This window comes from Cyprinodon tularosa, unplaced genomic scaffold (assembly GCF_016077235.1).
Source record: "Cyprinodon tularosa strain WSP-4 unplaced genomic scaffold, ASM1607723v1 ctg867, whole genome shotgun sequence".
NCBI lineage: Eukaryota > Metazoa > Chordata > Actinopteri > Cyprinodontiformes > Cyprinodontidae > Cyprinodon > Cyprinodon tularosa.
Window position 1 is genome coordinate 312,791 of NW_024039637.1, and position 27,530 is coordinate 340,320.

Consider the following 27,530-nt stretch of genomic DNA (forward strand, 5'->3'; position numbering starts at 1 on the left):
CACTCAAAAAATATTATGTTCAGTGTTTCACAAAATAACACACAAGACAGCTAACAAAATTCAACATAACTGTTACATCACCCCTTTCCATTAAAAAAACCCTAAATCGTACATTTTCATAATTCATATAAATACAATTCCACTTATTTATATTGAATAAATACACAAAAGATGTCATCTTAAGGACAATTACAGAGACAACTAAACCATATTAACTCAGATTTATACAAACTCTTCAACCACTTGATTACAACAACTTATCAACACTTCACAAAACCCTCACACCAAGCATGCTTCTAGGAACACAATAAAAGAAACATTTAAAATAAACCTTCATTATCCCAAAAATCAACTTTCTATCCAAAGGTTAGAATTCTCTGACAAATATACTTTTAAACCTAGTATAAGCCTTCAAGCCAAAGATATACAGTTTTCCAAACTCATCTAATACAAAACAGTGCAACAGGTTTTGCTGGCAGGAAAGAACAAAGATATACCAACTGCAATGTTCCTACATTGAAACTCATCCCAGATATTATCTTTTATCTCATGTTTAACCCTTCCTGACCAAGGCTGTGGTTGTCTCCGGCTGGTCCACAAGTTAACTGTGGAGCATTTTCCGCTGGATGGGAACGAGCAACGGGGCAACGGTCGCTCGGCTCCCGCGCTCGCCATGTATGTATGTGTGTATATTTGTGTGGGTGTATGTATGTGTGGGTGTATGTATGTATTAATGGGTGTATATTTGTGTGGGTGCATGTATGTGTGGGTGTATGTATGTATTTATGGGTGTATATTTGTGTGGGTGCATGTATGTGTGGGTGTATGTATGTATTTATGGGTGTATATTTGTGTCGGTGTATCTATGTGTGGGTGTATGTATGTGTGGGTGTAGGTATGGGTGTATGGGTGGGTGTATGTATGTATGTATGTATGTATGTATGTATGTATGTATGTATGTATGTATGTGTGTATGTATGTATGTGTGTATGTGTGTATGTGTGGGTGTATGTATTTATGTATGTGTGTGTGTATGTACTAATGTATGTATGTATGTATGTATGTATGTATGTATGTATGTATGTATGTGTGTATGTGTGTGTGGTTGTGTGTGTGTGGGTGTATGTATGTTTGGGTGGCCCGTATGGTAGCAATAATCGGGTATGTGTGTAAAGGTGTGTGTCCGTCTTCCGCTTTCCACCGGAAGTCAGATGTTACACTTCCCGCGATGTTGGATACACACCGCACGAATTGGAAACTTTTGGCCAATCAGATTGCTGCACTGACAACACGGAAGGAATGTACACAATTAACAGAAGACTCAAGCCAGACGACGATAAAGTGATTGAAAATCGGTGAGTATTTTACATTTCTCTGCCTCTGCATTCAACAGGTCGAGTCCGTGAGTTTTTTTTTACACAACAGCATGATTTCATATTACTGTTAGCATTTAGTTTCTGGGGTTACAATAGTCGGAAGCTAGCGGGAAGCTAGCGCGAATCTAGCGCGAAGCTAACGCAGCTTCTGGCTTTTTTTTGTAAATATAAAGTATATTAAGCAAAATTTTCAAATGCATACAAGAGAAGCGATATAAGTAAACAATTATGTCACGTTACATTTGTTGCTAAGACGCTGTTTTAGGTGGAAAAGGCGTAGTGTAAACAACCGCAGCATAGCGAAACGAAGCATAGCAGCCTGTCCAAGATAAGTCTTTACAGTTAAAGCTGAAGTCTGTAAGTTTTTAAAAATCACTTTTTTGTCATATTGGCTAAAACTGTCCCTATGCCCAGACAGCAGTACATATGTAACCTGTGAAAAAAACTGCTTCAATTGGTCCCGCCTACTGCCTGTATTTCAATCTGGAAAGAATAATTCGGGACTAGTCAAAACAACCAATCACAGCCAGAGGAGCGTCTGATGGAGTGTCAATCACAGCTCACACACGCTGAATACCGCCCCCATCCCCCATGAACCCCCCCCAACCCCCCCCCCCCCCCCCCCCCCCCACCCCCCTTCTGGTCGCATGCGGTAGCGCAGATGCTGTGAGGGGGTGGAGCTTGGAGGTGGGGCATGAGTGAAGCAGAGAGGGTGGGGGAGTGGCGTGAAACCTGTTTTTCTTCAAATTTTTAGTCGAAGTCTGCTCTCTCCTCAATGTTACAGACTGCAGCTACAGTTAGCATAACCCCAGGCTCACACCGACTCCGGTCTTACAGTTGCGGTGCGGTGGGTGCGGCGCCGCAGTGATTCCAAGTCATTAAAAAGACGTAAACCTCTCTCACTGGCTGCTGAGCTGTCCGGCTGCGGTTACCGAGACACTCCGGCGCTGCAGAAAATTCCGCAAGAAAGCTATCCTTGCGGCGTGCCGGAGCCCTCCGCAACAAGCTCTCGCAAAAATCCTTTATTTGGGCCGTGTTATCGCGTGAAGTTACGTGAACTCAAGTGAACTTCTGTTAAATCTCCGGACCTGTTGCCGGAGCCGCAGAGCCGCACCGCACCGTAGTCAAAAGGGCGGTGTGAGAGGGGGTGTGCGGGAGTTGCGGTCTCCGTCGGCTCGGTAACCGCACCGGAGCCAGTGTGAGCAAGGGGTAAGCTTGAAAACAGGGGCGGATTTGAGAAAAAATAAAGGAAGAAAATAGAAAGATAAGGGGCAACTACATACCAAGGGGATCTATTACAAAACAATTCAAGAAAAGATTAACTCATTCAGAACAGAAATTGTAGTCTGAACATATAGAAAAATATAGTTTTCACTGCCTTCTTGTTGAAAGTTGTTTTGATTGTATTGATATATGAAATAAACAATTTATGAAATACTAGGGACAGCGGCTTCTGCTGGGAGAATTTACATTTGTGTAAAAGGCCATAATGATAAATAAGTTGATGACATGAGCCCTTTGTTCTATCCCCTTATCATATTTTAGAAATCCTAAAACTACATATTCAAAAGACAGTAAAAAAAAACCTTCCAATAAATTGTCAGTAATGAACTTGGAAACATATTTCCAAAACCTTTTGCTGTATGAGCAATGCCAAAATAAATGGGGTACCGTTTCAGGATATGCAGAGCACAAACTGTAATAAAAAAAAAAAAGTTAAACTGGGTAGTATTTGTGTAAAATTTCAAATGCCTTATTTATAGTACTTCTAACTAGATTGTTTTATATATATATATATATATATATAGTGATGTCATCGCTTAATAACCTGTATTAAAATGTACTCTTTATGTTTACATACATACATTATATACATATTTTCTGTGCCCCTATGAAAACACGCCGGCCCCCGGCGTGTTTTCATAGGGGCACAGAAAAGCTATCACCCTACTGTTTTTAAATAATTAATAAAGGAAAAAAATGAAATAGATCCAAAGGACCTATTAGTAACCAAGTCTGTTCCAGCGCATATCATCATTAGAATTTCTTATAAGCATTATTTCTTCAGTACAGGGGCCATAACATTGGCCCCTGTCTAGAACTGCCCATGAGCAGCCACTATCAGCCACTCCGATGGAGTGGAGCCTGACATCGGAGTGGCTGATAGTGGCTGCTGCCGGCACAGCCTGACATCGGAGAGGCTGATGGTGGCTGCTGCCGGCCGAGGCCACTTATAGGCAGATAAACTACTCCGTTCCATCAAGTAAATGTGACCTTATAAAAGTTTTAATGCAGTTCATTAAGCAATAACATCACAATAAAAAAAAAAACACATAAAGAGTACATTTTAATACAGGTTATTAAGCGATAACATCACTATATATATAAATATATATATATATATATATATATATAACAATCTAGTTGGAAGTACTATAAATAAGGCATTTGCCGAAAAACGGCAAGAAAAATACCCAAAAAATAATTAAATACCAAAGAACAGCAATCAAAAAACTACATGACAAAATAATTCAGTCGCTCCGGCCAGTAATACGCCGTGCCATTTGCCGGCGAGCCACCGGAACTGCTGCAACGAGCCGCGACGAGCCATATATATATATATATATATATATATATATATATATATATATATATATATATATATATAATGTATGTATGTATATATGTATGTATGTATATTAGGGCTGCACCAACGAATCGATAAAATCGATAAAAATCGACTTTTAGAAGCGTTGGTAACGAATTTAATCATCGCTTAGTTGTGTCGCGCGATTAATGCGTCATCCGCCGTCATCACATCCACTAGACTGAAACGGGGAAGGAAAAAAATATGTCAGAGCGATTCAGCGCCGCAGGTGCAGTGTTGCCAACTCAGAGACTTTTCAGACCCCTCCAGCGACTATTTTTCAAAAAAGCGACTAGCGACAAATCTGGCGACTTTTAACAGTGTCACTGGCGGCTTTTGGAGACTCTTACATGAAAGCATGTATCGTTCCTACTCTGCCGTGAGGCGTCTCCCCCATCCCAACCCCGTTCTCCCTCTCCCATAGAAGTCCCTCTCAGCGCTGCAGTCAGAGCCGCAGGATTTTTACCCTCAGCGTCTAGACTGCAAATGAAGCGCGCATGCGCCGGGATTGAAGGCGCAAATTGATCACAATAATTAAAATAGCCTGCGCTTTGTAAAGTGAAAAAAGTCGTAACATGCAACTTTAGTAAAAACAAGTGAACATGGCACAGAAGCACCACTGTTATGACGCAGCACCTGAAAAGAAAACAGGTTGGAGCCTTCAATGGCAGTGAAGAGAGCTGATCAGCAGGGTGAGCGGCCATATTTGTTTGGTTTTAAAGTGGGGAAACGTAATGTTAGTTTCTCAGGTAGCTCATCTGATGCTTTCCTTACCTTGTTAGTAGGTTACAGACAGTGATAAGGTTGGCTACTTATTTTACTTTTAATTTCATTTGAATTAGCTTAAGCAGCGTTTATATTTTCTTTATAAATAAATTAACTTGCAAATTATGAGGGCAAGGCGTTTAAATCTTCTGGCAAAGATAAAGTAAAGAAGATCCTGTAATTTATGGAAGTAAAGCAGAATAAAATCCAGCAAGATCAATAATATGTCAATGAATTATATGCCACATTTCCATGTAAATATCTGTCTTTGGAGGATGTGTTTTTTAGCACCCCTAGTTCTCTTATTTTTATTCCAAATACAATTTATAATTTGAATCACAGGGCTATTTTTATCTCTATGGTTCAGTATTTTCTCAAGTAGCAACTTTAACTGCTATACTTTCCTGTCTTAAAAGGCAGAACTCTTCTAGTCTAAAAAAACCTCATATGTTGAAATGGGGGGACCTATTGTTTGAACCCCTTACCCTGAAATCCCACATACTCCGTCAGCGCTCCGCTCCGCCCCGCTGCGCTCCAGACCGCCTGCACAAAGCAAAGCCTACAGCCGCCGCTGTTGCTCCGTCTCCTCCGCTCTGACTTCCTTGGAGATCGTAGAGGGCATGCGCCAGATGAACCAGGGTTTCCGCGGATCATTAAAAATAATTACAATTCATAATTCTTTTTTTAATCAAGGCCTTAATTGGCACTAAAATTAATTAAATATGTTTATCGTTGCATTTATGATTCTTTAATAAAAATGCTTCTAAAAACAATTTCGTCAGATATATTATATCGCTATTAATTTGCGTGGAACTGTTTATAAAGCCGTATGTTCGGAAAGGAAGCTCGAGGCGGAGAAAAAGCTAGAGAATATATATACGTATATATATGTGTGTGTGTGCGTGTGTGTGTGTGTGTGTTTACATACATACAGGAGTCATGGAACTCTGCTTACAGCTCCTTCATATTTCATGTAGACTAATAACTTGTGTTCATGGTTCTTGTTGATGGCATTAAAATCATTTCTAATAGCACTAAATTAGAGTCACTCATTCCTGTATGAACCCTGTGAGCGCTTAATTTAATATGGCATATTAAAAAAAATCCCACCATCATCCAGCATATGTTCAGTTTCTGCCCATATATATATATATATATATATATATATATATATTTGTAGATTTTTGTAACAGAGATAAGGATAATTCAATACTGCTTTTTTTTATGAACTTGTTCTCTACAACTAAGCATCTCTTTTCATTCCTGTAATAAGAAGCTTCTTTTGAATGGATTTGATTAAACTTTAAGTCCCTCGGTATAAAATAAATATTTTGATGGAGATGAGAAATCTGCTTCCTCGTTGGTGAATAACCAATAGTTTGGATCCAATCATTTAAATAAACGGTGTTAATTTTTTTGTTTGTTTGTTTTTTTTAGATATTTATAAGAATTGTGCTATAATTTCTAGTCACCGATCTGTTGCTACTATATTTTAATTTGACGAACCGGAATTTGTCGATGTTCTTTTTCCTGTTTGGTGCGATTGCAATTGCGGATCTTGACCTGGCCGGACCGGAGCGGAGCAAAAAATAGCTCGGCTCCGTAATTTGTCGGTGACGGACGGAGAAGACGTACGTGGACGGAGACGTGCGGAGGAGTAGCGGTGGATGTGGAACAGCTCTCATTGATTTTCCACGAAAGACAAGCGCTCCGCACGACGTACGTCAGCGGGGCGGGGCGGGGCGGGGCGGAGCGGAGCGGAGCGCTGACGGAGTATGTGGAATCTGGGGGTTAGGGGCTTTTAAAAACAAAAATGTCTTTTTTTTGCGTTTTATGAAACAAAGTAGCCTATATTTTGTGGATGTACAGCTACATTTCTCATGTAAGTTTGCGTAGTTTTAACACAAACGTTTATTTTTCATATTGCACCAGTACAGTTAATGAGCAACCTGTACTTGTGTGCTTGTTTGATCTGTCTAAAATGTTTATTTTGGAATAAAGAGGTTAATATAAAAAATATTTTTTGTCCGATTCATCGATTAATCGAAAAAATAATCGCCCGATTCATAGATTTTTAAAATAATCGTTAGTTGCAGCCCTAGTGTGTATATATATATATACGTATATGTATATATATATATATATATATATATATATATGTATATGTATATATATGTATATGTATATATATATATATATATATATATATATATATATATATATATATATATATATATATATATATATGTATATACATATATATATATATATATGTGTATATATATATATATATATATATATATATATATATATGTATATGTGTATGAAGGACCAACTCTGCCATATTTAAAAATAAATACAGAAATAAATAAATGCTCAATAAATGTATAAGCATACAATTAATTGCCAACAAAAAAGTGAGACATAAATGTATATAACTCTTAATTAGCTTGTTTATTTATTTGCCTTTGTAATATTTACCTTATTTATTTTTCTGTCCTTTATAATCTTCAACTTTATTTTTTAATTACTTATATTTTTAAGTATTTATTTATGTGCATGTTATAATATTTTTGTCTGTTTTATTCTTCCATTGTATTTTTTTACCTTAGTTATTTCTTCGCTGCTGTTTATTTCTCTCTGCCTTTTTACATTTCTCTATGCATTTCTGCCTCATTATGCAAATGAGGAGGGGGGCGTGTCCTAGAGAGTCAACTTCTGCTCATTGGTTGGCTTGGCGGTCCATCTTCTTAACTCACAGAGCTCAGAGTACTAAGTTAAATGTTCTCTTTTCTGTTGCTGTTGTTCAATTAAAGTATGTTTTAAGATCATTTGAGGCGAGAACCTTATACTTTTAAGCATCACCATATGGCCCATTCACAGATTTAATGCGTAATTTAAAAGAAAATGTGACGAACTTGAGAGGACCGTGGCAACCAGCGGAGCTCCGAAGCTGACGGCAGCCAGGTCTATAGCCAGGCTATGATGCCGATTTTTTTGTTGTATTTGGCAAAGTTTGGCAAAGTCCCTACTCAAGTTCTAATGACTTCAGACTCGACATCAGACTCTCCTCCTGTAGATTCGACCGATGTAGTAAAATGCTAACCAACACGCTTCACACACGGCTATGCCGAGAGAGGGCCGCTGCAGCAAAAAATCGCCATCATCACCAGCGATTCTTCACACACGGCTATGCCGAGAGAGGGCCGCTGCAGATGGGCTGTGGTTAGACCTGGCTGCCGTCAGCTTCGGAGCTCCGCTGGTTGCCACGGTCCTCTCAAGTTCGTCACATTTTCTTTTAGATTACGCATTAAATCTGTGAATGGGCCATAAGGTGATGCTTAAAAGTATAAGGTTCTCGCCTCAAATGATCTTAAAACATACTTTAATTGAACAACAGCAAAAGAAAAGAGAACATTTAACTTAGTACTCTGAGCTCTGTGAGTTAAGAAGATGGACCGCCAAGCCAACCAATGAGCAGAAGTTGACTCTGTAGGACACACCCCCTCCTCATTTGCATAATGAGGCAGAAATGCATAGAGAAATGTAAAAAGGGCAGAGAGAAATAAACAGCGGCGAAGAAATAACTAAGGTAAAAAAATACAAAGGAAGAATAAAACAGACAAAAATATTATAACATGCACATAAATAAATACTTAAAAATATAAGTAATTAAAAAATAAAGTTGAAGATTATAAAGGACAGAAAAATAAATAAGGTAAATATTACAAAGGCAAATAAATAAAGAAGCTAATTAAGAGTTATATACATGTATGTCTCATTTTTTTGTTGGCAATTAATTGTATGCTTTTACATTTATTGAGCATTTATTTATTTCTGTATTTATTTTTAAATATGGCAGAGTTGGTCCTTCATATATGTGTGTATATATATATATGTATATGTATATATATATATATATATATATATATATATATATATATATATATATATATATATATATGTGTATATGTATATATATATATATATATATATATGTATGTATATATATATATATATATATATATATATATATATATATATATATATATATATATATATATATATATATATACATATATGTATATGTATATATATGTATATTTATATATATATATACGTATATGTATATATATGTATATATATATATATATATATATATATATATATATATATATATATATGTATGTGTATATATATATATATATATATATATATATGTGTGTATATATGTGTATGTGTATATATATGTGTGTATATATGTGTATGTGTATATATACACTGCCCGGCCAAAAAAAAATTTGCCACCAAAAAAAAAGGTCGTTCACTCTAATTTTTTGTTGGACCGCCTTTAGCTGTGGCCTTTAGCTGTAGCATTCGCTGTGGCATTGTTTCGATGAGCTTCTGCAATGTCAAAAGATTTATTTCCATCCAGTGTTGCATTAATTTTTCACCAAGATCTTGCATTGATGATGGTAGAGTCTGACCGCTGTGCAAAGCCCTCTCTAGCACATCCCAAAGATTCTCAATGGGGCTGAGGTCTGGACTCTGTGGTGACCAATCCATCCATTTTTTTGGCCAGGCAGTGTGTATATACATATATGCATGTATATATATATACATACACTCTGAAATGAGCATCAGACTGAGGTTTGTGGTGTTCATGGAAGATTGCCTCGACTAAATGATTACATTTTTTTCACAGAGCATTATGTCCACAAGGAGGAGAAGGAAAAAGCCCATAGATGAAGCAAAGACATATATTCTGTCTTGCACTGACAAGGATGGGTTTATTTCGAGATTCATTGACAGTTGTAAAGGTAAGTGACAGAAGATTCCTTGACACAACTTGTGCATTTCAGAAGCAATTGGTAATATGGGGCCTTTAAAAATAAATGTCATAATTCATGTAGAATTTATTTTAAAAGCTGGACTTTCTCCTTCAATTCTTTTCTTTTTTAAAAACTTTAAAGTTATTTTACATACATCAAGCCTGTGTAGCATCAACTGCCATGACCACTGTGCTGTTGTTGAAATCTGTTGAAATGTAGGAGGCCACATGCTCCATCAGAGAAGATGCAGATCTGTCCAGCTTTGAATTTTTTCACCACAGTAACTATTTGGGTCAATTTACAATTCCCAAATGAACTTGATCAAAATTTGTTTGTTTATTTGGTTTTGTGGAAGAAAGTCATACTCCAAGAATAAAAGAAAATAAATACAACACCATCCGGCCTAATGGAGTGCTTAAGAATATTAATCACACCAGTTACTGCACTTTGTTGTGGTTCAGTATGAATATGATTTGGCATAAAATGGTGTTGAAAAAGGTTTCTTTTTACAGCTAACAAAACTAGAACTCAGCATCATGCAGGAAAAGGCAGGACTTATGTGTCACAAGGACCCAGTTCTGTCAATAATCAGCCTATTTCATTTGTTGATGAGTGTTATATAATGCCACTTGCAGGCTGAAGACATGAGGTAACTCAGACCAACGTGATGCTAAACAGTTTATTATGAACACCAGGTGTCTCCACAATGCATCTCTACCAGAAACCCTAACCTGAACTATAGTTCCGCTTCCACAACACCTCCCCCCTTAAATAAGAACCTCCTCACTGAAATATGCTGCTTTATTCTAACATTAACAGCAGTCACATATACTCTTAAACACTAACATTTTTCTCCTTCCTCTTTTTTTTTTTTGTTTTTTTGTTTTTCTTTCCTTTTACAAGTCCAAACGTACAGGTGGTCGTGAAACTCTGCCTGAAGCGGTACTGTATGGTGAGTTGGTTGTATTTGTGTTACCCTCACTGGTCGTGTTGTAACTGGTGTGTGTGGGGTGGTCAGTAGTACCGGTGTCTGTGTTTGCTGTGCAGGTAGCAGGTGTTTGTATGTGTGAGTTATGTACAGTGCGCATGTGTCCTCTATTCCTCCTGATCTGTCCCTCATCCGTGTCAATCATGTAGGACCTGGGTGTCTCTGCCAGTTGAACCACTGTCCCATGTCTCTTTTCCTTTGGAAGCCAGATCTTCTGACCTGGCAGGTATGGCTGCAAGGGATGGGCTTTATGACGAATGTTGTAATGGCGTCGCTGCTTCTCCTTTGCTCTCTTCTCTCGTCTTCGGAAGCCACTGATCTGGGGCCAGCGGGGTTGCAAGGATGCAGGGAGCTGTGGTACAGTTGTGCACAGCCGTCTTCCCATCAGAAGCTGTGAGGGAGAATAACCACATTCCAACGGTGTTGCTCTGTAAGCCATCGGTGCTTGCAGTTTATCCTGTCCACCTTTCCACAGGCATTTAACTGTGGCAACTGCTCTTTCTGCTTCCCCCTTAGCCTGTGGATATCCCGGGCTACTTGTGATGTGTGAGAACCCGTATTCTTTGGCGAAGCCGCTGAATAAATCACTGCTTTATTGAGGCCCATTCTCTGAGATAACGGCCTCTGGTATCCCGTGACGTCCAAATACATCTTTCAGTGCAGCAACTACTGTGCCTGCTGATGCAACATTAAGGTGCGCCACCTCAATGTACCGTGAGAAGTAGTCGACCACCAGCAGGTAAGTCTTTTTCTCCCAGAAGAAAAAGTCTGTGCCGACTCTCTGCCATGGTCTCTGTTGCACTGGTGTGGTCAGTAGGGGCTCTCGTTTTGCTGCTCTGTGTTGTGAACATATGTTGCAGCTAGGGCTGGGTATTGTTCAAAAATTTTCGGTTCCAGTACCAATACCGATACCTTCACTTCGATACCGGTTCCTGAACGATACTTTTTTCGATACCAGTTTTATAATATCAATTTGAAAAAAAAGAAAATTACACAACATAAAAAAGTACAAATCTTGAGTTTTATTTTAAGCTCTCATTTTTCCTCTTACATAAAAAAAAAATTCAGTGTCTAATATTCACTGTTACATTGTGAGGACCTTTTTACTTAGCAGTTTTCCTTTAGAAAAATTACCATGTCTGACAAACAAGCCCGTTGAATGGGATCCTACTGACAGAGCACCGCTGGTATGTGGGGGTCTGAGCGGCTCCGACAGAAATATTGGAAGGCAGGATGAACTGACTGCAGTGATTAAGTTTTCAGGTGGATTTTCCCACTTAAAAACATGATAAAACTACTTTATTACCACTGATCACAGCAAATATAGCTGCAAGGCAAATAAAGGATAGAGTAGCTCTGCCCTTCAGACCCACTTTTTGACCGCGCAGCAAAGCTGCTTCAGCCGCGCGTCAGAAGCTGGTACAAGCAGCAAAAAAGGAAGCAGCAGACGTGATTTTGCTGGCCCTGCTGCGTCCAGTTTGAAATCAGCATTCTCCAAGAGTGTCTCGCATTATTCACTCCGCTCTAGCTTTGCTCTGCCCACGGGCTGCTGAGAGGAGGATTGTCGCGCCCGCTGCGGTCCGCTCTTCTCGCAGTCAAACACCGAGCGACTTTCTGCTCTTAAATTATTTCCGTGCACGATGTATTGCATTGCGCACTATTAGCATCAGTCTTAATAAAGTGAAGCCGCACTTTTGACCTGGGGGGCATTTTAAAGGGGTTCCACGACGCTCACAACCAGTTCACAACAGATACACATGAACCCTGGCTGTAGGCGTGACCATCTGTGTATTTTTCCTGGATGACGCAATCACGTTAAGTGTTACAGCCAATCACCGAAACTTGGTACCGAAAGACGAGGCATGTTTTCGATACTCTGTAGAACCGAAGCATTTCGGTCGGTACCATAAAAGTACCGAAGTTCGGTACCCAGCCCTAGTTGCAGCTCTCCACCATTCTGTTTATGTCCACTGAGATCCCAGGCCACCACACAGACTGACGCGCCCTTGCCCTGCATTTCACAATTCCTTGATGGCCACTGTGAAGTTTTGTGAGGATCTCTTCTTTCATGCAGGCAGGGATGACTATTCTTTGGCCTCTCAGGAGTAGCTCTTCTGCCACATTGAGGTTTTCTTTCTCTGGGCCGTATGGTGCAAGTTCTGGTGGGAGAGCATGTTTTTCTGGCCATCCTGTTTTCCAAAAATGGATCAGTTGAGCACACACACGGTCTGTTTTCTGTTTCTCTTGGATGTCTCTCAGTCTACCCTCCGTTGCAGGTAGACTCTGGATGACGGTGTCCACAAACACCTTGACTTCCGCTTCGCTTTCTTTCTCCTCTTCAGTGAGCGTGTGCTTGACAGGAGCCCGTGATTATGTATCTGCTGTTATTAGGGTCTTCCCAGGCACATGTACAATATCAAATGTGAACTTCATTAGTCTGAGTCTAAACCTCAGCACCCTTGGGGGAAGCTCATCTAAGGCTTTGGTGCTCAGAAGAGGTACCAGGGGCTTATGGTCTGTTTCTAACCTGAACCTCAGTCCCTGCAGGTAAGGAGCCAGCCGCTCACATGCCCATGTCACTGCTAAGGCCTCCTTTTCGATTTGGGCGTAATGTTTCTCTGTTTCTGTCAGTCCTCTTGAAATGTAAACAACAGGTCTCCATGACCCCTCTGGCTGTTGTTGGTTAAGAACCGCCCCCACTCCATAAGATGAAGCATCTGCTGCTACACAGGTCTCTGCTGAGGGAGAATATGGGGCCATCACTGGGGGTGAGCTCAGTTCTTCTTTGAGTTTCTGGAATGCTTCTTTCTGTGGTGTTCCCCAGCACCATTCATTTTTCTCACTGAGTAGATCTTTAATGGGACGTGTGTATGACGCCAGGTGGGGGAGGAACTTACCGAGATAGTTCGCCATCCCCATGACTCTCCTCACATCCTCAACGCTTTGTGGTTCTGGCATCTCCATTATCGCTCTGACTTTATTAGGATCCGGTGTAACTCCATCTGCGGAAATGTGGTGACCCACAAATGTGATTTTTTCTTTGGCAAACTCACACTTCTCATTTAAGGTCAGTCCCACCTCTCTCAACCTTTTCAGGACCTGATGCAGTCTGGTGTCATGCTGCTGCATGTCCTTGCCATGCACCACAATGTCATCTGCATGACACACCACTCCGTCACCCCCTCAAGCATCTGTGATATGCGGCGCTGAAAATGTTCCGGAGCGGATGATATCCCAAACGGCAGGCGATTGAATGCATACCGCCCGAACGGAGTGATGAATGTTGTGAGGAGCTTGCTCTCCTCTGACAATGGGATTTGCCAAAAGCCAGAAGTTGCATCCAGCTTTGTGAACACTTTAGCTCCAGTTAGCATGGCAAGCGTGTGGTCTACTGCTGGGAGTATGTGTCTCTCTCTGCGCACCCATCTGTTCAGATGTGTCAGGTCCACACACAGCCGGATCTTTCCAGGTTGGGCCTTTGGCGCCACAACCATGCCAGCACACCAAGGTGTCGGTTGGATCACTTTAGAAATCACCCCCATGTCCTCCATCCGTGTCAACTCTGCCTTTACTTTATCTCTTAAAGGCAGAGGGACTCTGCGCGGGGTGGAGAGCGCATATGGGACCGCAGCAGGCTCTGACTGAATAGTGTACGGCTCCTTTAGATTCCCTAAGCCAGAAAAAACTGTGGGGTACATTGCCTTAAAGTCCTCTCTCTGTGTCTCAATCTCATGAATTCGCTTTATCAGGTTCAGAGCTTTTATTGCAGGGAGACCTAACAGTGGCTTTGACAGGTCTTCAACAACATAGAGGTTTTGTCGTGTCTTTTTGCCTTTAATATGAAGCTCACCTCTGAAGCATCCCTGTGTTTTCAGCCTTTGTCTGTTTGGTCCATACAGCACCTTGCTTGGCGCCTGTAATACCCCATGTGTCTGCTCTGAGTACTTGCTACTTGGTATTGCTGTGACACATGCACCGGTATCCAGTTTGAAAACACAGTCTTCCTGGTTTAGTTGCAGTCTTTCTACCCACTCATCAGTCTCTTGTGAACCCATCTCTCCTAAAAAGGCAAAATCCTCTTCCTCTGCAGCATTACTCTGTGCTTCTGAGACGTGATGAACACTGCTTGCTGATCTGCATTTCTTTGCGTAATGTCCCTTTTTGTGGCATCGTCTACATTCAGCACTCAGAGCAGGACAGTCCGTCCATCCATGCTTCTTCGCCTGTCCACATCTGCCGCACCCTGTTATTTTGTGCTCCGTTTTATCCTTTGTCTTTCCTCCTTTTGTGCTCTTTTTATTTATCATTTCGACTTGTGCTGTAGCCTGCTCCGTCCCGTGTAGAAGCGTCTGTTGTCTTTTGACTTCTGCGCTCTTTCTGACTCTCGTCATAGCCTTCTCCAGCGTCAACTCCGGGTCAAGCTGTAGGCTTTCTGATAGCTTAGCATCCCTTATGCCGACTACAATGCGGTCTCGGATTAGCTCTTCTCTCAGAGCGCCAAATTTACAGTGCTCCGCCAGCGTGTGTACCGCGATAATGAAGGACTCTACGCTCTCGCCCGGCTCCTGGCTCCGTCTATTGAAAAATGCTCTTTCATAGATTATATTTTTCTTGCTAACACAGTGATCGGTGAAGGCTTTCGCGACAGCGTCATATGATTTTTTCCCGGTCGGCCGTGAGAGGTAAGACACTTAATATGTCTTCTGCATCATCGCCTGCGGCATACATGAACGAATTCACCTGGAATTCTTGGGACTGCTGGTCCAGCTTTGTCGCTATTCTGTAGCGCTCGAATCTTCAAATCCACCGCGGCCACTCATTAGGCCTAGTGAAGTCAAACTTCTCTGGCGGCGACAGCTGCGGCGCGACCACTTGTCCTCTCCCCTCAACGCTCATCTTGTCTCCTGTAGCGGTTGAAGCTTTCTCTTTCCGTTTACTTCTGACACCATGTTATATAATGGCACTTGCAGGCTGAAGACATGAGGCAACTCAGACCAACGTGATGCTAAACAGTTTATTATGAACACCAGGTGTCTCCACAATACATCTCTACCGGAACACCTAACCTAAACTATAGTTCCGCTTCCACAACAATGAGCTGTATTTATCTTAATTGTACAATCAGCAGGACAGATGACTTGCGGTATAAAGGACAGAGTCCACAATATTACCCCTTTCCAGTGCAAGTCTGAAAGGGGCTTAGCACTGAATTCCAACTCAGCCTTTGCCTATGTCTGCATTTGTGATATGTCAATTGCACTCTTTAAGTTGAATTACAGAAATAAAAGAACTTTTTCAGGATCTATTTAATTGTTTTGGTAGTACCTGTGTATATATAAATATTGCTATTTTAGTTCCATGCCTTGCTGCTGCTACACTGTAATTTCCCAGTTTGGGATCAATACAGTACATCTGTCTGTCAAAAGTCTGAGTTGTATGATGTCCGTATGCTTCATTAGTGTGTTGCCTGCACTAAATGGTACACAGCACTCTCAGGTAAAGGGAACAGAATAGAGCAGACGCGACCTCAATGATACATTGATCTGGATGGGTCAGCATCAAAAACATTTGATGGCCACATAAAGGCTGATCAAAAAAGCAGTTTACCTGTACACTGAGCAACACAACTTGGAGAGTGCTGAGCATTGTCTGCAGGTAATACAATGAGACATAAGAACCTCAACCTCACTTTAAAAGAATGCTGCATTTCTTTTTGAGTTCCCAGAATTAAATGTTGACTTATTTTATATTACTATAGGAAGAGGAGTTTTTGCCACACACCCCATTGAACCAGGGGACTTTGTCTTGGAGTATAGGGGTAAACTCCTGACACAGGAAGAATGCCGGTCAAGACAATACTCAGAGATTGAAAGCACATTTCTCTTTGACTTTGAGTATCGGAACAATCGCCTGTGGTAAGCATGAATAGATGGATGTTTTGTTAGATTGGAGAAATTCTGATTTGACCCCGAAACATGGGTTTAATATTTGAATAATGTTTTAAAAGACACATACTCTTAGGTAGGGATGCACGATATAATCGGCCCCCTATCGGTATCGGCCTGTATCGGCCTTAAAACTGAATATCGGACATCGACCACCCCACCGATATTTAACCCGATATTTGATCAGCTTCTGAGTTTCTAAAGTCTAAAAAAAAATAAATAAATACTACTACTTCTTCTTCCTCAAAAACTTCTTTTTTACAGACTTAAAAACTTCTAAAGACGAGGGAAAAAATATTGATACATTAAAATATCCCAATATCTTCATATGCTGATATACTGCCATTTAAAAACACCATATCAATCTCTTTTACTAATGAAATATTGCTATATGTCATGGTTATGCTACGAAATCCCCCGAAAATTCACAAAATGTTGCCATATTTTTATATGTTGATATATTGACGCGGTATCGATCTATTTTACTAACAAAATCTCACAAGAATTTGCAAAATATCACGAGAGTTTGTAACAGAACGATGAAATTTCACGAGATTTTGAAAGTAAAATGGATCGATACCGCGTTTTTAAAAATCAATTTGATATCAGCATATGAAAATATATTTGAGTATATTATTTTTCAAAGTGTCAGAAATGGATAACAAAACTGCTATTTTCAATGACTACTTATTTTTGTCCAGCTTTAACATCGGTATCGATATCGGTTATCGGCTACATGAGTTTTAAATATCGGGATATCGGCCAAAATCCCAATATCGTGCATCCCTACTCTTAGGAATTTCTTTTGAAAATGCATCTTTCAATAAAACTTTAAACTACAACAATTTTTCTTATGCTTTTCAGCCTGGATGCATCTGAAGAAGATGGATCTCTCGGACGACTAGTCAATGACAACCACAAAAATTCAAATTGTGTCGTGAAAAAAATCATAGTTGACGACAAGCCACACTTGTGCCTTTTTTCTCTTAAGAAAATAGGAATAGGAGATGAAACTGATTATGACTATGGTAAAGCAAAATGGCCTTGGCGTACTGAGGTGAGTTGGTTAGATTAGGTGTAGATTTCTTGACTTTTTTATTTTTATTTTTTACAAAAAACAAATGTTGTATTTCTCTGATATTATCGATGTTTCTCTGGACTATGACAATGTAAATGTGTTGAGTCTTTGATCTGTGATATGATTTAAGATGAGTTCTTTCTGTGATCCAGGTGAAAAAAACCCAAGCTCCTGCAGCAGCAGAAGAAAAGCTATTGAGTGGTAAAGACCAGGTAATGTCACACACACCGTCATGTTTCCAGTCATGTCCTTATGGGGTCCTTCAATCTTCCAAATGCATTCTTTCTGTAGTCCCTCCTTTACACACTCCCTTGTCTCTAGTGTGAGCCATGTGGGGCCCTCCCGTCCAGTTCTTACTGTAATTGTTTATAAGGCACCATGGTAACACCTGACATGACCTCAGCTGTGATTTTAACATTCATCATTGTGCACTCTCTGAGCCGTTGCATCTTTAAACACAATCTTTGCATTGATCCGATCATAATAGCTGCTGATGAGTCCTGAAGACCATGCCGTGCTCTCGGTTGAAGCACTGTGCTGTTTCAGAAATGTTTGACCACTAGATGATCTTATTTGCCCGTTAGTGTCTCTTCATTCAGTTCTAAATCCATTCTTGTCCTTCTATATTTCAGGTGAAAGGCCTTCAGACTCCTGCAGCAGCAGTTGAGAATGAGACCAGCCCTGTTCCTCAGACGTTGAATGATGGACCAATCCCAGATGAGCCCTGCACACAGGTAAAAGTACATTTAAACACATTCATCTATGCTGACTTGTATGCTATGGTGTAGGGATGCACGATATAATCGGCCCCCTATCGGTATCGGCCTGTATCGGCCTTAAAACTGAATATCGGACATCGGCCACCCCACCGATATTTAACCCGATATTTGATCAGCTTCTGAGTTTCTAAAGTAAAAAAAAAATAAAATAAAAACCATGTACCAATTTAAGCCCCATCCAGCTCTGCTTGAACCAAGCCCACTTCACGTTTAGACCCCACCCACTTCGAGTATAGATGCAGATGATTTAGATGGTTGAACAGACACAGATAGTGGTGAACTTGCTCATCCCTAGTCATTACCTTATTTATACATTAGACTCCCAAAAAACAAAACGTATTGCTTGGAAACAGAGCATGTACATGTACGTATACACGTGCCCGTGCACATGTGCGTGTGGTAAGGATGGTACCACCTCAATTTGAGCAAGGAAAAACCCTGGCACCTCTAGCGTTCAAGTCGGTTAGTCACAATAACTAACCGGACTTCGTAGGAGGTGCTGGTCTGGGTCTTTCTATACAATGCTAGGAAACACTGGGTCGGGTGTGTAGTATATACTCGGCTATGATGATAAAGTTTAACAAACTTGTTGATAAAACACAAGACAGTTAATATTTGTTAATTTTTTCTCCTTTACTGTACCGAGAAAAAACCAAACTGGACAAAATAGTATGTTTGGCACGGTTGCCAAGCTAGCACAGGGGGAAACAGGGAAGACTGTGAGTCTAGCAGCTGCTTCAGAGTCCTGGAGGTGTTCCTGAAGAGGAGTGACCTGACAAATTTAGGTTAAGACGACCCATATAAACGTTTTCTAAGCCATCAAAAACATGGAAATGGTGACTTTTCTCCTCGATCGGAAAGCTAGCTTGTTTGCTAACGTGGCTAATGTTAGCTGTGAGTTATAAACTCCTCCGCGTTACTTGTAGGACATGCTGCAGGCTGGTGGTCACTTGCATATCAGCAGCGAGCCTGGGATCCCAGCGGCTGGAGTTGTTTTTTGGCCGTTGCAACTACAACTTAGACACACGTGATCTTGCTGTTCTGACCGTCTTCCATATTCAACCTTTAAGCAGCTTGTTCATTAACAGTGGACCAACATACCTGTCAACAGGTGTCATCTGATTGACCATTACAGAAAACACCCGATTGCAGTGATTACCTCAAATGGTCAGACTGTATGGCAGAACTGTGCATCATTCCTCATTACAAAAATAACTATTTTAGTCCAAAATGTGGAAACTGGGATTAATAATCAAGGCTGGTCTCAGCATCTGCTAATGGCGTCCTTGGGCCCCATAAACACATAAAAACTTGATATGTATGTGTGTATGCGAGTGGACCCCACAAGTTGGCAATGCTAGGAACGGGATCCCACAAGTGGCCAAATGCCTTTTTGGATAAAACTTTAGAAATTTGTTGAACTGAAGTGATTTTAAGGATTGGGATTTTTTTTAAAATCAATCCTTGTTTTTGCAGCAGTGTAGGACCACTGGAAAGGGTGGATCCCATAAAGCACCAAAAAACTGGAGGACCCCACAAAGGGCAAAAACCAGAATGTATGTGTGTGTGTGTGTGTGTGTGTGTGTGTGTGTGTGTGTGTGTGTGTGTGTGTGTGTGTGTGTGTGTGTGTGTGTGTGTGTGTGTGTGTGTGTGTGTGTGTGTGTGTGTGTGTGTGTGTGTGTGTATGTGACTGATATCGTAGCAGACTGAATGAGAGGCTTGTACTTGTGTGTGAGAGAGTTCAACCTGTCACGGAAGAGGCGGGGCAAATTGGCTAGCGCATGCGTGGAACCCAAACTGAGCAATATTATTTAAAACGGGGTGGGCAATAGGGGGCAGCACACAAGCCAGTTACCTGCTGAGCCAACAATAATGAGCTTCCGAGAAGAAGACGTAGCATGGCTAACGGCAGTGTAAGTAAGGAAAAAATAAGTCAAGCAGCCGCAATTTTAAATGGCCTGTTATCAACACCGGATGCAACAAGCAGTGTGGCCAGGGCTTTAAGTGAAAGAGCTCCTCAGGTGGCCCATACTGATTCTGTTGAAACAGAACTATCATCTTTGTTTCGTACTGGAGCAGCTGGCCGAAGTTCGGCGGTGTCAACAGGAAATCAAGGTATAGTAATATTGTGCTTTTTTCCTTTTATAATATATTAAATGGAGTGGATTCCTCCTTATTCTTAACAGTACATAGTACAAATAGACGGATTCTAGCTTTAACCATCGGAAACTTGCTTTTATCTGCAAGTAAAATCTGAACCCATTAGCTCCATCACAACACTCCCAGGTCATATCACAACACCGTATTCCTCCACCTGCTACTTCGGCACTATCTATCACAGTAAATGTTTTTTTAAGCATTTTTATTAATCCGACCCCATGTGCTAACATGGGGTGGTATAACATCTGTGGAAATACAGACAATGAAAGCATCATTCAGATGTTCTTCCTGCTGAAGCTCTTGCTCTTTGACAGGACCAGGTTTGGTGGCTGCTGCGGCTCCACGTTTCCAAGCCCAGCAGAGTTTTGGACTTTGGTCTACTAACAGGAGAAGAAGGTAATATGTTTGTTGGTCTTCGTTTAAGCTACCAGCACAGATTATCCATAATATTAGATGTTTCCGATGATAAAACCGGCCGGTGGAGTTGGCCCATTGTATCTATAGGTGGAATAGGGTCTTTATTATAGTGCAGTTTTCATTAAATTTTATGTTTTGTTCTCCTCATTTTTCAGACCCAGAGGTATCCATTACCATGAATGCTATAACAAAGATGTAATACTCCTTCCAAATCCCACCTGGGAAGTAATTTGCAAGCCACCTTTCAAGCAATACTTGCATGAAAATGGTCACATACTGAGTGCCTTTGAGTTCTACAAGTCTTGGGACTATCATACTGTGATCCAGCAAATTAGAGGTGGATTTGGTTCGACAATTCCTCAAAATGTCAGGTAATCCTACATTGATAATCTTTGGTTATGTTAGTATATTTGAAGTACCTTTACTAAATTCTTAAAATTTAGTAAAGGTACTTTACTAAAAGGCATAGTTTTAATAAATATCACACATGTCTCATATAGCCTTCAGATTCTCATGGGCTGTGGAAATAAACTGATCTCTCCTAAACTGCAAGATGGGCAACAACTGAATGGCCAGCTGGTCCAGAAGATCTTCCGATCTAAGGCTCTGTATGTCAAACCATCACAATGTCACGATGGATCAAAGGAGCAAGCCCATATGCAGAACACACACGGAGGAGGCAGGGAAAAAGTTCAAATGTTTATTTAAAGTTCTGAACATGAGATCGTAAACAAGTTCTGAGACTGGTTCACTCAAGCCTTGACTGGGAACGGAGACTGTTGATTACGAGAGTTCATGAGAAGCTAAGCGTCTAGCTTCAGGCTTAGCATGGCAGACCTTGATCTGAGCTTCCAGCTCACTGCAGAGAACAACAGGGAATATCCTCATAGGATTCTTCAAGCTGAGCTTCCAGCTCATTGCAGAGAACAACAGGGAATATCCACATAGGATTCTTCAGGCTGAGCTTCCAGCTCATTGCAGGGAACAACAGGGAATATCCACAAAGGATTCTTCAGGCTGATTCCACATAGGAATCTTCAGGTAAACTTCACACAGAAGTCTTCAGGTTAAATCCACATAGGAATCTTCAGGTTGGCTCACCAGGGCAGATTAGGAGGTAGGCTCACCTAGAGCTTCAGGCTAGAGACAGGTTTCCTGTGAGACAGCTCTCCCAGAGCTTCAGGCCAGAGACAGGTTTCCAGTGACCCCTTGCTCACACTGGCTCCGGTGCGGTTACCGAGCCGACGGAGACCGCAACTCCCGCACACCCCCTCTCACACCGCCCTTTTGACTACGGTGCGGTGCGGCTCTGCGGCTCCGGCAACAGGTCCGGAGATTTAGCAGAAGTTCACGTAACTTCACGCGATAACACGGCCCAAATAAAGGATTTTTGCGAGAGCTTGTTGCGGAGGGCTCCGGCACGCCGCAAGGATAGCTTTCTTGCGGAATTTTCTGCAGCGCCGGAGTGTCTCGGTAACCGCTCAGCAGCCGATGAGAGAGGTTTACGTCTTTTTAATGACTTGGAATCACTGCGGCGCCGCACCCACCGCACCGCAACGGTAAGACCGGAGTCGGTGTGAGCCTGGGGTGAGGCAGCTCATCCAGAGCTTCAGACTAGTGACAGGTTTCCAAACTAAGATCAACACTGCTGCGTGGAAGCAAGGTCTGGCAGGAGTTTATAAAGAGGAAGTCTCCTGATGAGTAGATGAACAACAGGTGTGCTGGAAGATTCCAGCCCCAGGAGACCCACGGCGCACTCTGCTGGAGGAAGGTGGTAAAGCTCCAGATCCCAACAGTAACTCCAGTCTAAGAGAAAATAACAAAGAGCAGAAGAGGATCCTCGGCGCCCACTGGTGGGCAAGCCTGAGGATCCCAACACACAAACTCTTCTTGTAAGTTATTGAATGTGTACAATGTTATGTTACTGTTGTGTATGGACACACTATTAGGAATTCCATTCTATATAAATAACATATTATAGATCCTTTGGATGGTACAGACATGTAGCAATATTTTTGCTTCAGAACAGCCTTTGCTGCAATCATTTGGTCATTAAGTTTGAGGTCTTTATTGTTTGTTTGTTTTTTCTTTTTACAATTTATATGGTTTAGAAATAAATGTTGCCATATTTCTAAATTTAGTTTTACAGGGAATAATTCTGTAGATTTGGAGATATTATTTCAAACCTTTTAATTTTCAAAAGAATCATGTTTTTACAGGAAGATCCAGAGCTAAGGAATGTGACTTCATATGAAGTATCTCCCCGGACAACAAGAGCCATGACAAGAAATAAACAACTCAACACACCAGAAAATGCCCTCCGCTACAATACTGACGTGGGGAATTTTGGTGAAGAGTTGCCAGAAATAGATCATTCAACCTTTTGCCCATCTGACAACAGCCATTCAAATATGCCGCCTTCTGCTACAACTGAAACTCAGTCGGCTACCACTATCAGTACCAGCTCTTCTGCTACAGATTCTAATCCCTCCGTTGAAATCTGCCAAGATGAGCCTACACCACATGCAAGCTCCAACTACACTACTAGCCTTCATTTTCTACTCACCCCCATGTTGAACAACACTCTGGAGTACTTTTTTGATATCTCAAATGCATCTGGAGATCTGGGAGGCTTCTTGCTCTAAAAACATTCTAAATGACTTCGTTTCGAGTAAATTCTGGATGCTACCCACTCAGGACACTTGGAATACATTGGACAAGCAGTATGGAGGAATATTGACACGTTTTTTGTGGACTTTTATGGACCTTTCTGTCTCGGGCGCCATAGACCTCCATTATTTGAATGTCAGCTGACAGCAAGAAGCCTCCCAGATCTCCAGATGCATTTGAGATATCAAAAAAGTACTCCAGAGTGTTGTTCAGCATGGGGGTGAGTAGAAAATGAAGGCTAATCATGTTTTGGCTGTACTATTCCTTTAAAATATGAAATTATAGTTAATTCTAACTGACCTTAAAAAAGAAATGGTATTATTGATTTTAGGGAGTGAGGAAAAGGTTGAATGTATTTTTGTTTGGTAAGTGTACACATTTAGTTGTACTAGTAAGGTGTAGTCATTACTACATCTACTTTATGTACTTTGAACAGAAAATGGCAAATTAGTACTTTTTTTTTAATGAAAATTTTTTTTACCCCACAGACGAAGAAGGATAATCTAAGCTTCAAAACATCCTTGCATTTGCAACTGGAGCAAATGAGATACCACCAATTGGCTTTTCCCCGGCACCATCTATTGAGTTTCTCCATGAGGGCAGTGAAGAAGGGTCTTCCAGACAAATGTTCCCCATGGCCAACACATGTATAAACTGCTTAAAACTCCCACTTGTGACTTCTTATGAAGTGTTTAAGGAAAACATGGACTTTGCCATTGCGAACACCCAAGGATTTGGGAGAACATAAGTTTTTTTTGTTGGAGTTATTACAGTTCTCACATTAAAGTTGACACTGGTTTACTACACTTGCTAAGGCCGGTCCAGTTTAGCAAGTTGATTTTCTTAAAAAGTAATTGTACAATGGGCACTGGCAGAGAGCAGAGATTGGCTTAAAATAAAAAAAGCAGTTTTAAGTTGATTGAAATCATATAGTCATTTCCATCTATTTTGTGGAAAATTGTTTTTTTTCCCCTTTTTCAAAATTTGTTTGTTAAATCCATTTCCTGCCATCCGCTCGCTATTACATGGAAACTGGTCTTACATTGAATCTTAAAAGCAGCCATTTGTTTTTGTTTAATGGTTCAGCTTTTATTTTTGTATTTTTCTAGTTTTGAAAGGTTTAAAATTACCTCAAACCAGCCTGTTTCATACACTTCCTTGTTAGATGTTTTACCATCTCTTTTCCAATGGCTTACTATTAAATTTGGTGGTCTTTACACCAGTGTTTGTATCCCGTCTTTGTACTTCTCATTTTGAAAATGTATTTCTTGCAGAATCTGAATACTGATACTACGAAGTCATGTATTGTCAGTACAGTTTATTTCAGATCTACATACAAATTTAATCTTTAAATAAAATACATAGCATGATGTGATTGTGAACTAACACAAAGTAACAGAGCAAATGAGATATGTCTTATTTGATGCCATTTCAGAAAATACATTTTACATTAACAGAAACCTTTGCTAAACAAGTTGTACTTTTGAATGTTAATGCATGTGTTGCATGAAAATCATTAGCTGGCACCATCAAAATCACAGTTCTCGTTGCGCTTGTAAAACTAAGTAGCCAAACAGTGAGCTTTTCAGTAAACATGCCTGCTGAACATTCAGGGACTGCAGAGCCGTGTTAAATTAAACCTTGATGTTTTTCATAACCTATAACATCCACTTGTAGTTTAGTACAGGTTTAGTAAACAATATAGCATCTGGGTTAATTAGAAGCACAAAATCGTTTTTAAAACGTTCAGTCTTTATTTTCACTTTCAACACACAATGGAAACAAAATTCTGAATATTAAAACTGATGTTGTTCAACAAAAGTCAATACAGAGCAGAATAAATCAATGCCATAGTTTCCATCATTTTGCAGAGGATCAAAAGTGTGGTACATCAAATGAACTGTTGTGGCATTTATGCCAACAGCAATATCTGGTATGACAATATTATTGTTGGTCTGAATATCAGGTAAAGGCCCCTCATGATCAACTCCAAAATGTCCATCTTCCTCAAAGATAGATTCTATAGCCACACTCTGTTGTGCCATGTTGTTTATGACACCTGTGTGCCATAACTGAAGTGGAGTCTGCCCATTCTGTGTGGAGAGCCCATGGTTATTCCACTGGTTTTGGAACTCTGTTGTGGCTCTCTCAATCCTTGGCATATATACAAAATGAAGGCAAAATAGATGCATTTCATTTAAAGGGTCAAGGATGCCATGTTGTTCCATGAAATTAAAGCTACAGTGTGTAATAATTACAGGGATATACAGTCAGAAATGTAATATATTATACATAACTATGTTATTTATCATCATCTACGAGCTCAGCCTCTTAACCTTAATATTTGCGTTGCCTTAGAATTCGTTATTTCTAATTACATAGGAGCGGGTCTCGCAGCCATGGAGGCAGACATCTTTGCGCTACGGCAGCGTAGAGCCAACAAACTAGTGATTGCGAGATCGCCCATTACGGGTATATTTATTATCTTAAGTCTACATGAAATCTATACCCTACACAGACTAATGAAATACTATCTGTAAAATTATCTATGTAAACAAACCTCATCACTTGCGAAGGTAGGTGATGTGGACGTCGTTTAAGACATTTTGTCCCGTAACGCTCGCCGTACTGTTGGGGGGAGAAGCGGTGGGGGGGAGATATTCATGTTGCTGCCGTCTGCAGTCTGGACGTTAGATGTCGCTTAAATTACACACTGTAGCTTTAAATACATTTATGAAATGATTCAAGACAACTCTGTTAAGCTCTGCCCACAACCTTTCAATGCGCTGATTATGTACTGATAAGCCAGCAATGACACAATGGGCCGGATCTATCAAAGGTTTGCGTGTATTAAAACGTGAGCTATTTCACTGCGCACGCTAAAAAATGTACAAACTGATCCATCAACAGCGTGCTAAAAGGATTTGATCTTTAAAACGTGCTAAATAGCGCCTCTTATCCATTTAGTACTTTTTCTGCAATGAATATGCAATATGGGGCGTTTACACGCAATAGTGCGTCTTGTGGGAGGTAAACATGTAAATATATTAATTTAGCACTCGCAAAGTGATTTATTAAACCTGAAAGCAATTTTGCTAATGGTATCTGACTCTATATTTAACACGTTTCAAAAGAAGGTGCAAATGGTCTGTATGCGTAATTGCGCACACATGGCAGCGGTTGTTGTTGCAAGAAGGAGACATCGAAATGAAGCAAGGATGTCAATATTTTTGCAATGAAGGAGGAAACGATCATCAAAACATATTGTTTATCCAGCATTGCCATTTTGAAGCTGTTGGGGGAACTCAGAATGGATTAGGAGCCAGCCACAAGGAGGACCCACGCAATACCAGATATCACAAAACTCCTTGCAACATTGCACTTTTTTGCATCTGGGTCATTCCAGCGTACGGTTGCAGCGAGAGCTGGGATCTCCCAATCTTGTTTTTTCAGAAGTGCTGTCCGAAGTGCTGTCCGACGGGGTCGGGGTTCTCCCCCTGAGCCTGTGGAGCAATGTGCCAATGCTGCGGGGATGCATACTGTACGCGTAGTAATCTCATCTACAGTCACTTCTTGTGAGCCATTTGGTATGTGAATTTTTCTAAAGGCCAATAAAAAACACCTGTTTTGTTTTTTGTTTGTTTTTTACTGCAGTGAAGTAAAAATTCAGCCACATACCACCTTAGGGAATATATATATATATATATATATATATATATATATATATATATATATATATATATATATATATATATATATATATATATATATATATATATATATATATATATACATATATTTTTTTTTTTTTTGCTGGGGGTCACTGTAAGATTTAAATTTCTTAATGCACTAGTTTGTACAAACTACTTTGCC

General features: G+C 40.4%; 1 protein-coding gene across 1 annotated transcript; it reads left to right on the top strand.

The window, feature by feature from the left end:
- The first annotated feature begins 1,219 nt into the window (after window positions 1–1,219).
- Window positions 1,220–18,419, top strand: LOC119775343 (N-lysine methyltransferase KMT5A-A-like). Its single transcript, XM_038273274.1, has 6 exons — window positions 1,220–1,355; window positions 9,494–9,608; window positions 16,367–16,523; window positions 17,418–17,610; window positions 17,784–17,843; window positions 18,264–18,419. Exons 2-6 carry the CDS (start codon window positions 9,500–9,502, stop codon window positions 18,417–18,419), a joined length of 675 nt encoding a protein of 224 aa, XP_038129202.1. The 5' UTR covers window positions 1,220–1,355; window positions 9,494–9,499.
- The last annotated feature ends 9,111 nt before the right edge of the window (window positions 18,420–27,530 follow it).